Source organism: Poecilia formosa, unplaced genomic scaffold, assembly GCF_000485575.1.
Source record: "Poecilia formosa unplaced genomic scaffold, Poecilia_formosa-5.1.2 Scaffold12, whole genome shotgun sequence".
In the NCBI taxonomy this organism is placed as follows: Eukaryota; Metazoa; Chordata; class Actinopteri; order Cyprinodontiformes; family Poeciliidae; genus Poecilia; species Poecilia formosa.
The window spans coordinates 4,023,669-4,042,775 of record NW_006799951.1 but is presented as its reverse complement, the minus strand read 5'-3'; the positions used below and the strand labels follow the sequence as shown (position 1 = coordinate 4,042,775).

Below are 19,107 nucleotides of genomic sequence, written 5' to 3'. Positions count from 1 at the left end.
CTGTCTTATTTCTACCATGGGATGTTCTTATGAACTCAAAGTCTAAACTGAAAATGATGAAAGAATGGCTTGTGTTCAGTCAGAACTGTATTTACAATTTCTTTTGGCATAGACAGCAATTCCCAATAACCTGATGATGTAAAATATTGTTTTTCTTTTTTTCCAGGCTATCTAAAGGGGGGAGAAACGTTGCGTCTGCTCCACAGCCATAGTGATGCTTGTCTGACTATTCCTTGTTCAGAGCAGGGAGAGGAGCTTCAAAGGTCCTTTAAAACACACTTCTTCTCATAATAGCTTGAGAATAAATAAATATGAAAAACATTGCTCGCCTCTCTGACTGCAGCTGCTTTTCTAATCTAGAGTGATGCATTATGAGATTGGATCCGTGTCTGGTCATGGACGGTCCCTCTGGAGGCTGGAAATTCTGCATGTCGCGTAAGTGAATTGAAGATTTTAGAATAATTCTGTCACTCTTGAAATATACATTTTGCTTCTTTTGGATATGCCATGAGGAAATTGTTATATTTCTGTATTAATATTTCCTAGGTGGAGTGGGAGGCACACATGTTGGGGTGAGCCTTTTCGCCTGTGCCATGTAACAACGGGGAGGTACCTGTGTCTGACGGAGGAAAACGGATTGCACCTAGTCGATCGGGACAAGGCCAACATCAACACGACCTCCTTCTGCTTCCGATCATCAAAGGTCAATTAAATAATTAGAAACACATTGGATGTTTTTAAGACTTTTTTTAATTAGATGCAAACTGTCTTCCGAAATGGTGCAGTGCAGTGTATGATTAAAAATTATATTGAAGAAGAAGAGTTTACATGTTATGAATTTTAAAAAATTTTTTTTTTTTTAATTAAAATATTTTCTGGCAGGAGAAACTCGATGCTGGCAAAAACACAAATAGTGATTGCATGGGAATCCCAGAAATCAAATATGGAGACTCGATGTGTTACCTTCAGCATCTGTACTCAGGACTGTGGCTAACCTATCAAGCTACAGATGCCAAATGCCGCCTGGGTGGAAATGTGCGCAAGGTACAACTTTATGTTTCTTAATTTCCTGTCCTTTTACTTTTGGTGAAGACGGTGCTTTTTAACTACAGCATTTGAATGGATCTGGATTTTTTAATTTTTTTTCAGGCCATTTTGCACAGCGAGGGTCACATGGACGATGGACTGACGTTATCTCGCTCTCAGAGAGAAGAATCTCACACCGCCGGACTCATCCGAAACACTGTCTCTTTGTTTACTCGCTTTATAAGGTTCTTGATTCACGGTCATTCTGTAGTTTGAGAACAGAGGAGAGACAGACCTGTGCTGAAAGAGTCAGAGTTTACGTTGTGGTTTACAGTTTCAGTTCTGAAAGTGTTTGGTAGACACGCGCTGAGAAAATTGGCAAATTAGCTTTTCATATAGGCCTCAGATTTGTTTGTTTGATGATCTGAAACATTTAAATGTGTGACAACACGGCAAAAAAATTGCCTCTCCTTTAGGAAACTCGACTGTTTTAGTCATGAAGGAAGCCTCTCCTCACTCTGTCTGCCAATGAAGACGGTAACCTGCAGCCTCCAGGATCTCATCAAGTACTTCCAGTCTCCACTTGATGGGCAAAGCCATGAAGATAAACAGAAAAAGATGGCTGCCCTTAGGAAACGCCAGAATATGTTTAAAGAAGAGGTAGAAATAGAATGTAGATATAGTTTTTTCTGTTTTATTTTTTTTTCTCAGAGTAACCAAACACACTATCTTTGTTCTTCTTAGGGTGTAATAGATCTGGTCTTAGATTGCATTGATCATCTGCACCACTACAGCAGTGATTCTTCTATAACCGATCCTGCTCAGTGGGAGGCCGTCGTCCATTTGTTCTATGAGTTACTTGGTAAGAATTTTAAAAACAAACTGGTCCAATGTTAACTTTTTAAAGTCAGCCACCTGGCTCTCATTTCTTTCGCTTTCTGTGTACTTATGTGTGAATAATTCATTCAGGTTGCCTGATTGTCTTTTTCTTTTTTAGCTGCTTTGATCCGTGGGAACCGTGTAAACTGTGCTCATTTCTCAAGCTCCGTGGACTGGCTCATAGGCAGGCTGGACCATCTAGAAGCATCTTCTGGTTGGCTTGATTCTGACATTTTTTATTTTTTTTCTACCCAGTTGCTACACTTGTATTTTATGCATTTTTTTCTTAAAAATATAGTCGTTAAAACAGCATTTCTGTTATATTGTAATGTTTCTTACCATTCCCAGGAGTCTTGGAGGTTCTGCACTGTGTTCTTGTAGAGAGTCCTGAGGCAATTAATGTCATAAAAGATGGACACATTCAATCTATTATCTCTTTTCTGGAAAAGCATGGACACGACAACAAGGTAGAAACGTTTTTTTTTAATTGCTTTGGATTTAAATCTTGAGCAACCATGAATGTTTTCTAATAGTCTTTGAAAAATGAAGTGCTATAAATGAAATACTTTAAGACATTTTAAAAATAACACTTTCAGTCAGTCAGACTTAAAGAAATGGGATTCCATACTTTTCTGTTTCTTGAAATGTGGCTTAAAATGGAGGACTATTTCTCTAAGTGTCTGGCTACTGGAATGGAAAATGGCTACTAGTGGAGAAAGGGGACAGTGGTTAAAAAACCCCAAACATATTGTTATAGATCTGTAACAAAGAGTGGTCATTCCACAGTGTGGAAGTGATGCCAGAAAATAATCATTTTCTGTTCTTTTACCACACAGAGAACAGAAAAAACTTTAGAGGAGTTTAAAGAACTCCTCTAAAACTTTCAACTTGAAGGGTGATGAAGGCTAAAATTTAGCTTTTTGTAAGCCGTCATATCAGGGTGGGTTTGGTGTAAAAGTAAAGGACATGTAAAAAGCATCTCATGCGTCTGTTAAGTACAGCATGCTGTCATGTGTGGTAGTAATGGTGTACTGTTGCCTTGTCTCTCTTGCAAAAGCCACGAGAACTCGGAGATTTGAAATAAAGCTGACCTCTACCTAAAAACTGAAAATAGATAATCATTGGATCTTTTAGCAGGATAACAATAAAAAACAAACCCTAACCCTCTACCCAGTAATTGTTAAAGAGAAACAAAATCAACCCTCTTCCAGGGCAATCTCAGTCCTCAAACCTAAATCCCAAAGAGAAGCTGTGATGTAAGAGAGGAGTCGGGATGATCTACAGAGAATGAGTAAAGAGGAAAAAGCAGAGAGCCTCCTCTCTGTGCGGTCCAACTCTGTAAATTGCTATTGGAAAGCTGTTCTTTTAGGGGGAAAAAAATGTTTTGCAAAAGCACGGCCAACAAACCTTTTGACATTAGTAAAGCAATTCTCTATTAATGTAAAATAATTTTTTTATGCCTTAAGTAAATATTCTGAAATTAAAGCTTTCTAAAATGTTTCTATGGCATAGTCCTGCTAGCCTAAAATATGTATTTTTTTTTAAATTCATTTTGAGACATATAAGTCTTTAACAGGCCAATAACTGTAGAGAGCACTATGTGTATTGACAGGTAAACAATGAGGCATACAATGAAAAGAACGCTTGGTTTTTATTTGTTGAATGCATTTCTAAAAGTTTACCAAATGACATAAGAGAAAGTAGAGAAATTGGTGATCTTTAGCCTGAATCACTGGAACTCATTGAGGTGTTGTTGCTGACTGGTTGTGTTGCAGGTGCTGGAGGTTCTGTGCTCGCTGTGTGTGTGCCATGGTGTGGCGGTGCGCTCCAATCAGAACCTCATCTGCGACAGCTTGCTGCCAGACAGAGATTTGCTACTTCAGACGCGACTGACTAATCAGGTCACCAGGTACTCCATAAGGTTTTCCTTCAAATGAGACTTGATTTATTAATTTATTTAAGAGTGTTATTTGTCTCCGAGTCCTCCTTCTGTCAACGTGTCCTTTTTCATTTACTCTGAGTTTCACTGCATGCAGACGTGTTTGGAGTTTTGTCAGTTTGTCATTCACAACTCATAAAAGTCACAAAACAAAGGCGGCTTGCTGTAATTTGTCAGATAAAAATAGGGTTTAAGAAACATGCTAATAATACTTTGTAGTCTTCAATCGTTCCTGGTTTTTCTCTCTGTGAAATGTTAATTTATTGTCTTTTGTACCTCTTGGCCTTTGTTGAAAATGTCTTTTCATTTCAGTTAATTGTTTGTTTTTTTTGGGGGTTTATTTTCCACTCCTTTTTTCTGACCAGATCACACTCAGGCATTTATTAAAATATTACTTTAGTTTTAGTTTTGGCTCCAACTCATTACAAAAACCAGGTCCAGTAACATCCTGTTTTGAAAGCATACTATTATTTTGTTGTTATTGTAGTATGTATTAATCCAAGTTCATTGAATAATTGCGTTCAACAATTGTGACTGTAGTGATTTTTGCTTTATAATCAAATAGCTCCATATCGTTGGTGTTACAGGTGTAAATCCTAACCTTTCCGGTGGGACATTGGTGTAGATATTTGTTGCCTGAGGTGATATGAGCCATCTCAGTTAATCTGTGAACACACTTTAATCAGTTTCATCATCTTTCATGTTCTTCTTCTTCTTCCTTTGAATTTTTGCCCCACTGTGCCAATCTGATCTTAAAAGGCAGTTTCCCTTTTGCCTGTTTTCCTTTGGGGTTTTATTATGTTTTAGCTTTTCAATCTGCACTTTCTTGAAAACTAGCAGAATTGCTTCTTTTTTATGTTTTTTTTTCTCTCCGAGTGTACATCTATCTCTGTTTAATCATGCATGCACCGCAGAAGTCCCTTCCCCTGCCTTTCTTCTCCTGCTATCGTAGTTTATCATCCTCCTTGCCCTCCACATTTTCACTCAAGTATAAGAACCTCTTTCTTTTTTATCATGTTTTGACTCATACAATTTTTCCAAGTCAAAGTTAATATTCCGCTTGATTAATGGAGTGTAAAGAGAAACCTTTTAACTGGTTAAAATAGTCTACATTTCTTAAGCAATCAAGTGAGAGCACACAGCCATTTCATGCTAATGAATGAATCCATATTTGCTTACAGGGCACATAAAGTTGACAGGAGTGAAGTTTTTCTTTGTAGTATAGTTGAATTTTCAATACTTGCTATTTTTAAGTTAGGAGTGTATTGGAGAGCATCAGTATCTCTGTGTGACTGGCAAAAACACGTCAACTTTATATGAAAGATGGATTTGTTTTTGTGCTGATAATTCTGTGAAGAAGATAACATTGTTGACTTTAAAAAAACGTCAACAGAGAAGAAAAAAAATACGTTTTCTAAAATTCTAATTTTTTTCTCTGGGACTCTCAGTCAAATTAACTTAAACTGCTCAACCCTCTGCTTATGTGTTATCTTTTTTTTTTTTACTAAATTCTCATAATTTTTTTAGTTAAAAAGATGCTCTGTTTTCCAAAATGGATGTGCCAGTTTATCCCAGTTTGCAGAGCAGAAGTAACGTCTCAGAAAATGATTTTAGGACATTTATTTAGACGGGTGGAAAAAAGGAACAAATGGGAACCAGAGTGTAGCAGCCTGCAGAACATGTATCTACACAGTAGCAGACAGTAGCTTCACATAAGTGTTTTTTTTTTTATTAGAAAAAAAAACACAACAAAAAACAAAATTACATTTACTTGAGTTGTTTTAGATGGCATAAAATATCTACGCTTTGTGTGAGAAACCTACCACTTAGAAAAAGACACATTAAAAAAAACCTCTTGAAAAATTATTTAGATATCTGATAGTATCACTCACTGATGTAACAAAGTGTCAGCATACACTCATTGGGATTTTTTCCACAGATGTGATTGAATTTATTCAAGAATGGACATTCATTGATGAAATTTGAGGCTGAACAATTTTTTTGATACGGTGCTACTTATTTCATGCAGTTGACTTATTCTTAAAGAGCAAGTACCGCCTTGATCGGGACTTTGGTTTGATACAGTGATCAGAAATGCGTTTCCCAAATGCTCTGTGTCACTATTAGTTTCCCCTATTCTTTCAACATGCTTTCACTGAACAAGGTCTAACTATTGAATACTGCCACATTTGGACAAATGCCTCTATACTGCTAAATTTTGAAATTATACTGTTCCCTAATCTTTTGTTTTCTTTGCCCTTTCTTTCTTTCTTCAACACCCCCACTGCAGCATGAGAGCAAACATCTTCCTGGCCATGGGAGAGGCCTCGGCTCAGCATCGGAGGTGGTACTACGAGTTGGTCGTTGATCATGCTGACCCGTTTCTCACAGCTGAACCGACACACCTGCGTGTTGGCTGGGCCTTCACCAAAGGCTACCTGCCCAGGCCCACAGGAGGAGAGCGATGGGGGGGCAATGGAGTTGGAGACGACCTCTATTCGTTTGGCTTCGATGGGCTACACCTGTGGTCAGGTGGGTAAGACAAAGTCCTTATGATGTACTTTTTGGGGAACTGCATAACTTCGGTGTGGTTTTGTAATCCCAGTTCATTGTCGTTAGTATCACTTTCAGAATATATATTCATATCAATTTATTACGTTCACATCAGAGTAGATTTGTACCTCTATTGAAAGAAGCTTTGCATGATTAATAAAGATTAAAAAGTGAAACCTGTGTAGAGCTTCATTACACAAGGAGGGATATTTTCTTGTTTGTTCACTAAACAGAGTTGTGACATAAAATTTCTCTGGTAAAAATCCGTTTTTATTCAACCTATGCAATGCTCAAATTTTCATATTTTTTTTTTTCTTTTAGTTGGAAACTAATATCACCTAAATAAAAAGGTGAAACACAACACTGCGCAATGATATGAATTTTAAAAAGCCAATGCATCACTGAGAAATCAGAAGTGTTTGGAGTAAATTTGGATTCTTGGTGGAAGTGCAAAGTTTATTAAGAAATGACATCAGTCTATGGAGCACATGATCATTGCAAATTCCTATGAAGGAAAATGGCACATTAAATACAAAACATTTTTAATATACATATTTGCATTAGCCTTTCTTGTCTTTTTAGTCAGTGTGAGAGCATCTTACTACAGATTACATTTTTCGTCCAGTAATCACTTTCCAGTGACCTGATCCTGCCTGACCTGAATTTCAGGTTGTGTGGGCCGTAAAGTCAGTTCCCCCTTCTCGCATCTGCTGAAAGATAATGATGTGGTTAGCTGCTGTCTCGACCTCACGGTTCCATGCATCTCCTTCCGGGTCAACGGTCTGCCAGTGCAGGGCATGCTGGAGAACTTCAATGCTAATGGACTTCTGTATCCTGTGGTCAGCTTCTCAGCTGGAGTCAGGTCAGCAGTGGTAAAATCCTTAAACTGATCTCTCTCTCTTTCTCTCTCTCTCTCTCTCTCATTAATGTTCCATGTTTTTTAAATTTATTTTATATTAATGACAAGTAAATATACTGTAATAATACTTATCGAAAACCATTACTGGCTTTTTTTTTGTCCTTTTCCTGAACATCAGGGTTCGTTTTCTGTTTGGCGGGGGACATGGAGAGTTTCGCTTCCTGCCCCCACCAGGCTATGCTTCATGCTCTGAGGCTTTGCTCCCCAAAGTCAAACTGAGGGTGGAGCCGTGTCAGAAATACATTTCGGACTGTGAAGAGGGAAAAAAAGAGCTCATTGGCCCCTCGGTGCCAGTCACTCCACTTACCTTCACCCCCACTCCAGTAGACATCAGCAAGGTAACATATGCACACACAAGCATATTTTTCATCTAAAGAAAGCCAAATTTAGTAAAAATGTCATATTCCCACCCAGTTTGAAGTTACTATGCGGTTCACTGGGCACTGTACTCTGACTCGGGCACGCTTCTCCACAAATCATGCGGGTTATGTCTGTAGGATGGTATAAGTTCCAGTCAAGCTTGTAAGTGTGGATTTTGAAGCAAGTGCCTCTTAATCTGTTTTTATGTTAAACTGGCAATTCACTGTGGAGTGACTTCAGTCTCCCAGCATCTGCTAGCTTGATAAGCTGTAGATCAGGGGTGTCAAACTCCAGTCCTCACGGGTCGGTGTCCTGCAGTTTTTAGATGTGCCACAGGTACAAAACACTGGAATGAAATGGCTTAATTACCTCCTTCTTGTGTAGATAAGTTCTCCAGAGGCTTGCCAATGACCTAATTAATCTATTCAGGTGTGGTGCAGCAGAGGCACATTTAAAAGTTGCAGGGCAGTGGCCCTGCAGGACGGGAGTTTGACACCTGTGCTCTGGCCTGAATGAAGTTGCAGTAGTGCATTAACAGAGGTTGACCTGCTTAGGTTGTGTTACCTCCACAACTTGAAGACATCCGAGAAAAAATGGCAGAAAATTTTCATGAACTCTGGGTAAAGGACAGAATTGACCTCGGATGGACAAATGGACCAGTAAGAAAAGTTTTTTTTTTTTTTTTTTTTTAAATTGAACTAACTCCTGTGCTTCAGTTCTGCTTTTGGTATGAAATGGCAAACGTTTTTTGTCAAACAGGTGAAAGACGAAGGTAAACAACACGACCCTTGTCTCGTGGAGTTCTCCAAGCTTCCAGAGCAGGAGAGAAACCAGAACCTTCACATGGCTGAGGACATACTTAAGTGAGCTCCAACACTTCAAAACATAAAATTAAAAACTAATTCAGATCAAAACTTTGTTGCACTTCAAGACAGTTTAAATCTTAAGAACTGCCTTCTCTGTTACTTCCATTGGAGGACGGTGCTTGCCCTTGGTTTCCACATTGGTTTGGCAGATGACCACGCTGAAGAACGCGTCAAATACACGAGACTACACACAAAGTAATCAATTTAAGTTTGTATTCAGAATGCAATATCCTGCTGTCATAACAATCAAGTTAGATTTTTGATGGAGTTAAACGCTTGATGCTAAATGTTCAGATTAGATTTTTCCTCCGTCATCCGTTTCAGGTATGAGTTGCCCTGCGGCTACAGGCCTGCACCAATAGATTTAAGACAAATTACTCTGAGTTCAGCTGACAAGGATGTGGTTACCCTCTTGGCCGAAAACCATCATAATATCTGGGCCAGAGAGCGCATCAAACAGGGATGGACCTATGGACCTGAGCAGGTGCTATTTGTTTGTGATCTTTTTGTAGTGGTTGTATACAGGTGCAACTCAGCAAATTAGGATGCCATTAAAGTTGATTTATTTCACTAATTCTATGCAAATGGTCAAACTCAAAGCAAATGCAATCATTACGACAAGAGTGAAATCGTTGGGTATTTATTTCAGCTAATTTCAATGATTAACACTTACAGCTAATGAAAACCAGAATTTATTTTCTTAATAAATTACATTACATAACACCAATGAAAAGGATATTGACAGAGAAATGTCACGAGCATGGGTAGAGGAAGGGATTTTCTACTCTGACACACTCATTCATTCATGTTAAATGATTCACCTGGCTAACAATGTAATGCTTTTGAACCAATTAGATGATTTATATAACACCCAAAGGTGCTGAATACTTTGGACACAATTCAGGTGCTTCAAACCACACACGAGTTTGGAGTCACATTTGACAGAGGATATTCTATTGGTTTAGATTTGTCGATCAAGCACTGATATTAAATCAGGTATTGATCATTTTCCCAGTTTGTTCAGGTACCAAGAGCTGCTGAAAAATGAAATTATCTTTTATAAAACTTGTAGCTTATGATGGAGAGGGTACCAACATCAGGAGACAATGAGGCTCTTCAAATCATTCGCCGACTGTAGAAATGTCACACTGAACCTCATTGAACTTGGATTCGGTGCCGCTCTTGTCATCCTCCACACCTCAAAATGTTGTCACTTTGACCGGCGGAGGCTTGGTGTTTAAAAGGAGGCATGACAACAAACAGAAGCTGAGGTGGATTTACTGAAGAACTGCCGGTCAGATTTGCACCAAATGCCGTTACACAGGGACAGAAAGCAGCTGGCTTTTATACCCTGAGCAGTTTCATACCAAAAAAAAGGGTTAACAAGAAAATATTTTAAAAAGCAACAATAAATAAACAGTATTTATACAAACCTATCTTCAAAACAATAAATGGTACCAATAAATATCTACAGGCATACACATCCTAACAACTAACCTAAAGTCAATCAAACTCCTCGGACCATTACTTATTTAATACTTTTTCTGAGAGACAATTCTGCGTTTTCATCAGTTTTAACCATTGAAGTGAATCGACACAAACTCTTGGAACACATGATCCTATGTCTTGATATTAGTTTTTGAATTGAATTACTAAAATAAATGTATTTTCAATGATATTTCAATTTTACACCCAACTGTCCTGCAGCAACACAAGTACAATTTAAAGTTTAACATGTTTTAATTAAATTCAGAATGGCTCAATTAAAAATAATTCCACCAAGTTTGTGCAAAGAAAGTGATCCGTTTTCTCAAGGCTAACATTGTTGAAAGTTTTTCAGGCATACTTTGTTTCCTGTTTTGCTCTTTCTAATCCTGTATTTTAATTTTTTTTTTAAGGATATAAAGGGTAAACGGAGTCCTCATCTCGTGCCTTACAGCCTTGTTGATGAAAGGATGAGGAAAGCAGGCATGGAGAGCGTGAGAGAGGCCGTCCGTCTCCTGCTGGCATTTGGCTACAGCCTGGAGTCCCTAAGCCAGGAACAGAGTATGAACCAAAACCCAAATTAAATGCATCACACTCTTACCTATTATAAACCTCATAAGCACTGTAGGTGATGTCAAGAAATGGCCAACTTATAAAACTAAATGAAAACTCCCAAGTTGCTATTTTTAAATTACGGTTCACTGCTGTGACATCTGTCCACATTGCAAAGATGAACAGTTTACACGTTTCGGGTGCAAATGAAATTTTTATTTTCCAAGATAACCGTATTTGCACTATTTCTTTGACTGACAGCTCCTTTATCAAAGCCATGCCTCTTTTCTGTGGAGAAGAGCAGAGTGTTCAGACCAGATAAATCCTACGCGGTGACCATGGGGAAGTGGTATTTTGAATTTGAAGTACTGACAGCCGGGAATATGAGAGTGGGCTGGGCCCGACCGGGCTGTGCTCCAGATAAAGAGCTCGGCTCAGATGACCAGGCCTATGTCTTTGATGGGTTTGAGGTGAGGCATTCCAATTTTACAACTTCTGATATTTCCAAAGATTCTCACTGCTGTGGAAACCAAAATCTCAGTCAGTTCTACTTTAAAAAAAAAAAAAGACATACTCTAGACTGTGATGTTAGAAAGTTTTTATTTCAAGACAAAAAATAGCCCATACCATTCAGAAAAATAAAATGCAAAAAAACATCACACATTGTCGTTTTTTTTAATTCAAATAAAATTTCATGCAAATGGACCAGGTTTATCTTTTCTCTCAGTTTTTTAACGACTTGCATCAACAAGCAATTTACATGATCCTTGCTAAACATTTGTTTTTGATTTATTCAAACATCAATAATTTGAACTGCTTACAAACCAATTTGACAGCATAATTTACTTTTGTAACTCTAGGCTGTTTGTGCTAAATGCATTCAAGCCTCCTTTAAAGTGGGACTCTATTTATTTTGACCCAGACATTTCATAACCAAGTGAGCTTTATTCTACACAAAGCAAAAATGAATGTGGGTGTTGAATTCAGTTTGGTAATTAGGTTATAAATGGGTGTCAGTGACCTTCCCTGCGTTTGTTTTTTACAAACCTAGCATTCAAGATGCAATGCTTAGATTCTTTTACTAGTAAAGGGTTAATTTTTTGTCAACATTTATACACAGCCCATCATTAATATGCTGCTTACGCAAAATCAGAGATAAACAGGGTTTTGTTAAAGTTATGAAGGAGGCCACACATAAATCTTCGAAAAGATAAATAGATTTATTGCAATCAGGGGAAATCAAAGTTTCTAATATAAAGTGTGAACGTCAGATCAGGTTTAGGTGTGCACAAGTGGAAAATGTATGCCTGGTGTGAAGACAAAATGAGCTCAAAACAAAAACTATCAAGTTACCTTTTCATCAGCAATTATTCTAATTGATGGCTTTCTAGTTACTGGTCTTCATTTTTGTTATTTTAAACTAATGCTTAATCCACATGTTTTGAATTATGTTTTGGACTCTTTGTTTAATCATTTTACTCTCCGTGGCAAGTATCTATTCACTGATTTACTTGTGTATCAGTAGATAAACTGACACACAGGTAATTGAACAGTAATTGAATGTATTGATTCAATTACTATGAACCAATACATAGTAATTGATTCAATTATTATGTATTCAGATCCTCTGTTCCTCTTTTCTCCATTTGGTCATGTTTTTCTGAGTTGTGTCATCATCGTTAGTATCTTTACTTATGCTCCTCCTGTCCTTACCTCTGAATTTGGGTCAAAAACAACCTCTTTCCATGACAGCATTTCAGAAACGAACAAAATAACAGATTTCTAAGTGTTTATACCACGTAAGGTTTTCATTAATTCAATACCGAGTCTGTGTATGTACATTCTCGTAAGCCATTTCTGGTGCTTTGATGTTGTTTTTCTGAATGTCCATCACCGCTCAAGTAAAAAGATGCTGTTGGTTTCAGGCTCAGTGGTGCCATCAGGGTGGCGAGCCCCTGGGACGGCGCTGGCTCAGAGGCGATGTGGTGGGTTGCTTGGTGGACATGTTCGAAGGCACCATGATGGTCACGCTCAATGGAGAGCTGCTGTTTAATGACAGAGGATCAGAGCTGGCTGCCAAGGATTTGGATGTCGGAGATGGTGTGGGAAAAATCCTTTTGCTGAAATTTGCATGCCGATCTACATACACTGACATCTACATACACTGATCCTATGTATGGAACTTTGAGGGGGAAAAACACATCACTATACATTGTTAGTAAAAAGTATTTGACCTGTTACATATTTCTCCTTTTTTGCTTTTTTTGATACCCTTCAGTATTTCTCATCATCAAACACTTCCAGAAATTTTAAGGGAAAAAGAAGCATCTCATTTCGCCACTATGCCCCATGTAAAAAGTAATTGCCTCCTTAGCCTAATAATTGTTTGTGCCCCCATTTTTCACAACTGGTGGATTAGGTGTTTACAGTAACTGGTAATGAGTCATTTACATCATTGTTGGATAACTTTTAGAAATGTTTTATTTGATCCACAGTGGAAGGATTTCAAGCACTAGTATTTTTAGGTCATGACACAGAAGTTTGATTAGATTTAAACTAAACTGAGTAGACCAGGCCAACATCTTCCTAAAGAGGGCTTTTGAGTCTTTCAGAGGTGAAATTGTTGGTGGGTTTGTTTTCAACCGCTGTGGAGCTGCATTATCGCATAAGGCTGCCTGCAATTCTCCTTCAGGTTTTTGTGGTAGAGAGCAGAACTCAGGCTTCCATCATTTATGGGAATCCAGGTGTTATATTGGAGAGCGGGCAGGCTGAGGGCACAGAGATGGTAGGAACTCTCTTATGGAGAGTTGTTTCACAGAAAATCTTCATAGATTGTTGAGCTTTTTCAAATGTGAGGCTTAGGCTATGTGCTTTTTTTTTTGGTCAACAATAGTTTTCATCATTGTTTTTTTCTTTTTTTGCTCCCAGTGAGTTCTTAATTTTGCAATTCTGGCAGTGTTCAGACTTGGGTTTAGCCAGTTAAGCTGAACCCAAAGTTGTTTCTCACAGATAATTCAGAGTTTGACACGGGGGAAGTTATTTTTTTTACAAGGATGGGTTGCTTTGGATAACCTTTTCCACTGGTAGATGAAGATTTCCAAAAACTGAATTCACTTGTGACAAAAAATAGAAGAAATCTATAAGACGGTAAACACTCTCACAGAATCATAAATGTTTTTTTTTATTTTTTATTATTTTTTTTTGCTTTATCTTTAAAATAACCTGGTGAATGCTTTTTAGTCTTTTTTCCTGTTTTTCTTTTAGGCCTGTTGCCTGTGGTCAGTGTTGGGGTTAACCAGGTGGGGAGGATGAATCTGGGCCGCCAGGTGGAGTCTCTGCAGTACTTTAACGTGTGTGGGCAGCAAGAAGGTTACAAACCCTTTGCCTTTAACATGACCAGAGACCCGTCTCTGTGGATGAGTTGGAAACTGCCCCTGTTTACTTCAGTTCTGCCTGATGATCACAGCTTACAGGTCAGTGCAATAGTCGGGGCACTTTTATTCACAGCAGCAAGGACCCAACATCATGGATTGTCAATACATGGTTGTCTGTGGGACCTAGCATTATATGTAGTTCTGTTGATGTTTTGATGCACAACCTTGATCCCGAAAACAATGTGCAAATCTCATTCAAGGTTACTCGACGTAGGGGCTCAATGGATTCCTTATCCAGCCTGAGGGTCTCTCAGCGGGCGTTTGTGCAACATGGTGGAGGAAGTGAGATGGGCTTTTACCGGCTCAGCATGCCCATCCAATGTGCTGCCACACTCAGAAGCCCTGCAGAGGGGGGCCTTCAAGTCCCCTCCAGCTCTCTAACTCCAAGTTCAGGTTTGGAGGCATTGCCCGCAGAGAGGACTCCCACAGATAACATTGTGTCTAGTGCAACACATGAAAACCAGTGACCCATTGAGTGAAATACTGCAAATTGTGAATGGGATTCAGCCGCAATTATCCAGATTTGTCCCCCCCTGTCCAGATCGGCGATATTCTGCTATCATGACCTTCATGGATTGTTCTGGTTAAGCTCCCCGGGGCCACGCTGTAATTAACGCCTGTTGTCTTTCAGTGAGGAAGGAGCTGGAGGACACAGACTCTGACTTTGAAGTTCTGATGAAGTCAGCACGCAGCTTCGCCGGCTCAAGAGATGAGCTGGACCACAAGGATCACAGTCAGGACAAAACATCTAAACTGAAACAGCGGTAGGCGATGGAGAGTAAAAAAACAACAATAAAAAAGGAACTCATTGTGAAATTTTTGAAAAGAAATAAAAAAATAAAAAAAAACGAATAAAAACTGTCAATTTAAATTCTGTGGGAAAGAAAAACAAGGAATATGCAGGGATATTAAGAGCAATACCCCAGTGAGTAGCTTCGCTCAAGAATGAAACACAGCTAAACAAAAGAACCTCTTGGCCAGGACAACTTTCTATACGAAAGAAATAAGATGGTGCACAGACTTAATGGCAGCAGTAACTATATTCAGCAGACAGAGCCAACAAAACAAAGAACCATGAGGCTAGAAGGTATAAGCAGACCCAGGTAAGAAGCAGGGGGTCAGGGCTCATTTCTATACAGAAGAAAAACTTAAATCTAGCAGTAGCTCTGTCAAATATTCCATACAGGAAAGCTCTGCAACTGAACATGGAAAGACTGGGTCAGGTGTCTCTTCTGTGGAAATAATAGAGAGAACAAAGATAATGGTAGAAAAAGAAAAGTCACCTATCATAACTAAGTGAAATGGCTCAATAAAACCAAAATCACTCTACCTGTAGTCTATAAATGTATAGGCATCCATGTACTCAATATGTATGGCATAAATGTTTGTTTATGCAAAATAATAATGTTCTTATGCTTTCAAACCATTTCAGTGTCTGCTGTGTTATTACAATAATATTAGCAACCCGTTATAATACATTTTCAGATTGAATAGGAGGGGAAAGTTAGAAAAATGTAATGCATTTGAAGAAACAATGGTGGGAAACAGACACTTCATAACCCTGTTCACGTTCTGTTATCTGAAAGGTTCATGATGAAAAGGACTAAACCAGGCTTAGTCAGCAGCAACTCCTCTGCACGGCTTCTAGAAGACGTTATTGTTGAAAAGGATAACTACGATCACCTTATCCAGAGCTCCAGAGTAAGATTTTCTCATTATCTCATTTCATCACAACCACTTCATTGCACTACACATGGCTGGTGCTAATTAAATGTGTGTTTTTTTTAATTTTATTTATTTATTTCTGCAATTTCTGAAAGGATTGCATTGTCAATCTTCTATCCTAGAGTGGGGAAAAAAAATCGAATAATTTGTTACACAAAGCTTGTGCACTTGCAGTGCGCCGTGGTCCTTCTCTAATTATCAGCCACAATAATTCGAAACATCCAAAAACATGATTTAAATGTCAAACCGAGACACTCAATGACCTCTTTGTTACAGTATTATTATGCAGTGAGGATTCTTCCTGGCCAGGAGCCGTTCAGTGTGTGGATAGGCTGGGTGACCTCTGACTTTCATCACCACGGCTCAACGTTTGACACGGACAGCGTTGGCACAGTAACTGTCACCCTTGGCGATGACAGTGGCAAAGTTCAAGAAAGGTTAATGTGCACAAAGACAGTTAACATATTTTTGTGTCTACTTGTTCTTGTCAGGTTAAAATCCCGCTTGGCTGCAATAATTTTAATGTTCTATCTGAATTAGACATGTTGCAGCCAGGCTGCTAATTGAATGTTTTTGAATCCTTGCAGTGTGAAGCGAAGCAACTGTTTCGTGGTTTGTGCTGGAGAAGCTACAGGCTTGTCTCAGAGCCGTCGGAGTGCGGGGTTGGAAATTGGCTGCTTGATTGACACAGCGACCGGACTTCTCACTTTCACTTCTAACGGCATTGAGATGTCGACTTTCTTCCAAGTATGTCCAACAAAGTTGAGTTAAACTGTGGTGAACCTACTGTGTATGTATTCAGCCCTGGTGTCAATACTTTGCAAAGCTGCCTTTCGCAGCAACAGGGAGCACCTTGACGCATTTTATTAATTGGATACAAGTGTGTACTTTGACTAGGCCATTCTATCAATTTATTATGCTTTGACCTACAACTATTAGATCAAAGTATATGATCTAATAGTAAGTTTCTAGTTGTGGGCTTACTGGATGGTGAACTGGTATTTGCTTAGGGTTGTTCCATCTTTGTGTCTGCAGCATTAGTTTCTACTCACAATTGTCCTCAAAAAAACTTTTGATGTCTTCATTGAACAGCTCTGATAGTGTTGAGATTATTACAGTATTGACTAATAATCCCAGTATTATCGTGCAACATGGAGTTGCACAGGATTTTTGTTAATATGGATAATTTTCCAAGAAACTATATATGTTTTGTTGTTAATATACTCAGTATTTTAATGGGCAAACATAAGCATTGGAAATCAGAAAATTCAAACTGTTTTCCCCAAATGTTCACGGTTTACATTATTTACACAAAGAACACATTGTTCCCCTCTAATCAGCTGGAGGCTGGTACCAAGCTGTTTCCGGCTGTTTTTGTCAAGCCCACCACCACCAACATGTTCCAGTTCGAACTGGAAAGCATCCAGGTGACGAAGCTTTTATCAATCATAAATGTAAAGTTTTTGATGGTTGTTCATGTAAAACTTGAAATGGTAAAATTAAATTTAGTGATGCATTTTTTGTCTTCTTCAAGAATGCCATGCCCTTGTCATCAGCTTTCCTTCGCGGTCAGAGAAGGAATCCGAGTCCTCAGTGCCCTCCAAGGTTTCAGGTTCAGTATTTGAAACCAGTGACCTGGACAAGAGTACCAGACGGTGGATTAAAGGTGTTTGTTGATTGGCCTGATGAACACCATGGTTGGAGAGTCCAGTGCTTTGACCCCCAACAAGTGATGACCCTTCAGATTCCTGATGAAAACAGGTAAAAAAAAGAAAAAAAACACTTTATACTCGTGTTTACAGATAAACATTTCTATGATCTCAGATTTTATGTATACATTTTCTATTTTATTAGTGTTGCTTCATTGCATTAAATATTCTAAAATCACTCATCCTCTAGTTTTAATTAGATTTTAAGAAAGCAGAACCTGTGAAGTTGCCTTTAATTTTTTTTCAATGCATTCGTGCAGATGTGTTGACATTTTGGAGCTGTCCGAGCTCGACGACCTCCTCTCTTTTCATCAAAATGTCCTCTTGCTCTACTGCTCTCTCTGTGCCCTGGGTAACACCAGAGTTTGCCACGCTCTCTGCAGTCACGTTGACCAGTCGCAGATCCTTTATGCTATTCAGAATCCTCACCTCGCAGGGCCGCTCCGCTTGGCATATTATCAGCTGTTTATTCAGGTACCGGCCGTGTGGATTAAAAACAAATGGCGGAACCAAAACCAATGTATTCATTAGCTTTTACACTTCGTTCCTCCAGGTCTATCTAAGCAGTCACACCACAGCATGCCTCACGATGAACCATGAATACATCATCCCAATGACGGACCAGACCGCACAAGCCTCATTTTATCTCGGCCCTGTCGTTGGCGTTTCAGACGGAGGGAATGGTCAAACACCAGAGGGCACTTGTAGAAGCACATGCCTTAAACCACAGATGTGTTTTTCATCTCCTTGTTTTGTCAGGGGTGATGGGATGGAAGCAGAAGGTGCGGTTGAAATAGCCTGCCCAGACAGCCCAGAAATCCCTCTGGACACTCTGAGGAATTTGACAGCGGACATGCTGACTGCCGGGGTTGTGGCTGTCGGTCAAGCAGTGAGGGATCCTGCGGGAGGCAGTGTTGAACTGTTGCTCGTACCCCTTTTAAGATTGTTTTACAACCTTCTGGTCATGGGGGTGTTTGAGGACGAAGACCTTGTGAGGGTGCTTAGGCTAATTGAACCGAATGTCTTCTCCAAAAATGTCAAAACCGTTGAGGAAGCCAAGGATGGAAAACAAAGAGGAGAAAGCATCAACATAAAAGATGATGCCATTAAACAAGGACTTCTTCAAATGGAGCTTCCAGAGCCTGTCCAACTAGAGGTGGTTAAATATTCCCCTTTTTCTTTCTAATAAATATAATTTTGTTTGAGCAAATTGTGATACTAAGTTGCTTTGAGCAGATAAACCTTTCATTGACATGCAAGTAGTCATCCCACTTAAAAACTTTCACATTTTGTGACCTTACAACTAAAAATGATGACGCATTTTATTAAGATTTTATGTTTCAGACCAAACCAGAAAATGGATAAATAAAAAATGTGTAAAGTTTAAAGAAAATAACACATCATTTCACTTCAAGTTAAGCTTGAAATTCTCAACAGGATTTAGGTTTGAACTTTGACTGGGCCATTTTAACATATGGAACTGAACCAGTGCTTTTTAAATTTCCCGTAGCAAGTACCAGGTACAGTAATACTTTGACAATTTGACCACAAAAATTGTACATTAAATTATGTGCAGATGCTCTTAACTTATTAGGTGACTTTTGAAGTCAGTTAGTGCTTTGAATTTTATTTAGGAGTATTAGAGTAAACAAAGGTAATT

General features: G+C 38.8%; 1 protein-coding gene across 1 annotated transcript in view; it reads left to right on the top strand.

The window, feature by feature from the left end:
* The window catches only part of LOC103133638 (ryanodine receptor 2), a 71,606-nt gene that overhangs the window by 6,855 nt on the left and 45,644 nt on the right, over positions 1-19,107 (top strand). Inside the window, exons 8-37 of the mRNA XM_016668006.1 lie at positions 167-263; positions 361-435; positions 547-703; positions 883-1,044; positions 1,150-1,271; positions 1,503-1,686; positions 1,771-1,888; positions 2,024-2,119; positions 2,254-2,372; positions 3,681-3,814; positions 6,135-6,376; positions 7,067-7,259; positions 7,435-7,654; positions 8,231-8,335; positions 8,436-8,539; positions 8,654-8,737; positions 8,867-9,026; positions 10,441-10,588; positions 10,841-11,049; positions 12,505-12,679; positions 13,844-14,052; positions 14,214-14,406; positions 14,645-14,777; positions 15,600-15,714; positions 16,015-16,175; positions 16,326-16,485; positions 17,079-17,165; positions 17,273-17,499; positions 17,708-17,921; positions 18,001-18,603. Of these exons, the coding sequence (XP_016523492.1) occupies positions 167-263; positions 361-435; positions 547-703; positions 883-1,044; positions 1,150-1,271; positions 1,503-1,686; positions 1,771-1,888; positions 2,024-2,119; positions 2,254-2,372; positions 3,681-3,814; positions 6,135-6,376; positions 7,067-7,259; positions 7,435-7,654; positions 8,231-8,335; positions 8,436-8,539; positions 8,654-8,737; positions 8,867-9,026; positions 10,441-10,588; positions 10,841-11,049; positions 12,505-12,679; positions 13,844-14,052; positions 14,214-14,406; positions 14,645-14,777; positions 15,600-15,714; positions 16,015-16,175; positions 16,326-16,485; positions 17,079-17,165; positions 17,273-17,499; positions 17,708-17,921; positions 18,001-18,603 (5,006 nt within the window). The remainder of the gene's footprint in view (positions 1-166; positions 264-360; positions 436-546; positions 704-882; positions 1,045-1,149; positions 1,272-1,502; positions 1,687-1,770; positions 1,889-2,023; positions 2,120-2,253; positions 2,373-3,680; positions 3,815-6,134; positions 6,377-7,066; positions 7,260-7,434; positions 7,655-8,230; positions 8,336-8,435; positions 8,540-8,653; positions 8,738-8,866; positions 9,027-10,440; positions 10,589-10,840; positions 11,050-12,504; positions 12,680-13,843; positions 14,053-14,213; positions 14,407-14,644; positions 14,778-15,599; positions 15,715-16,014; positions 16,176-16,325; positions 16,486-17,078; positions 17,166-17,272; positions 17,500-17,707; positions 17,922-18,000; positions 18,604-19,107) is intronic.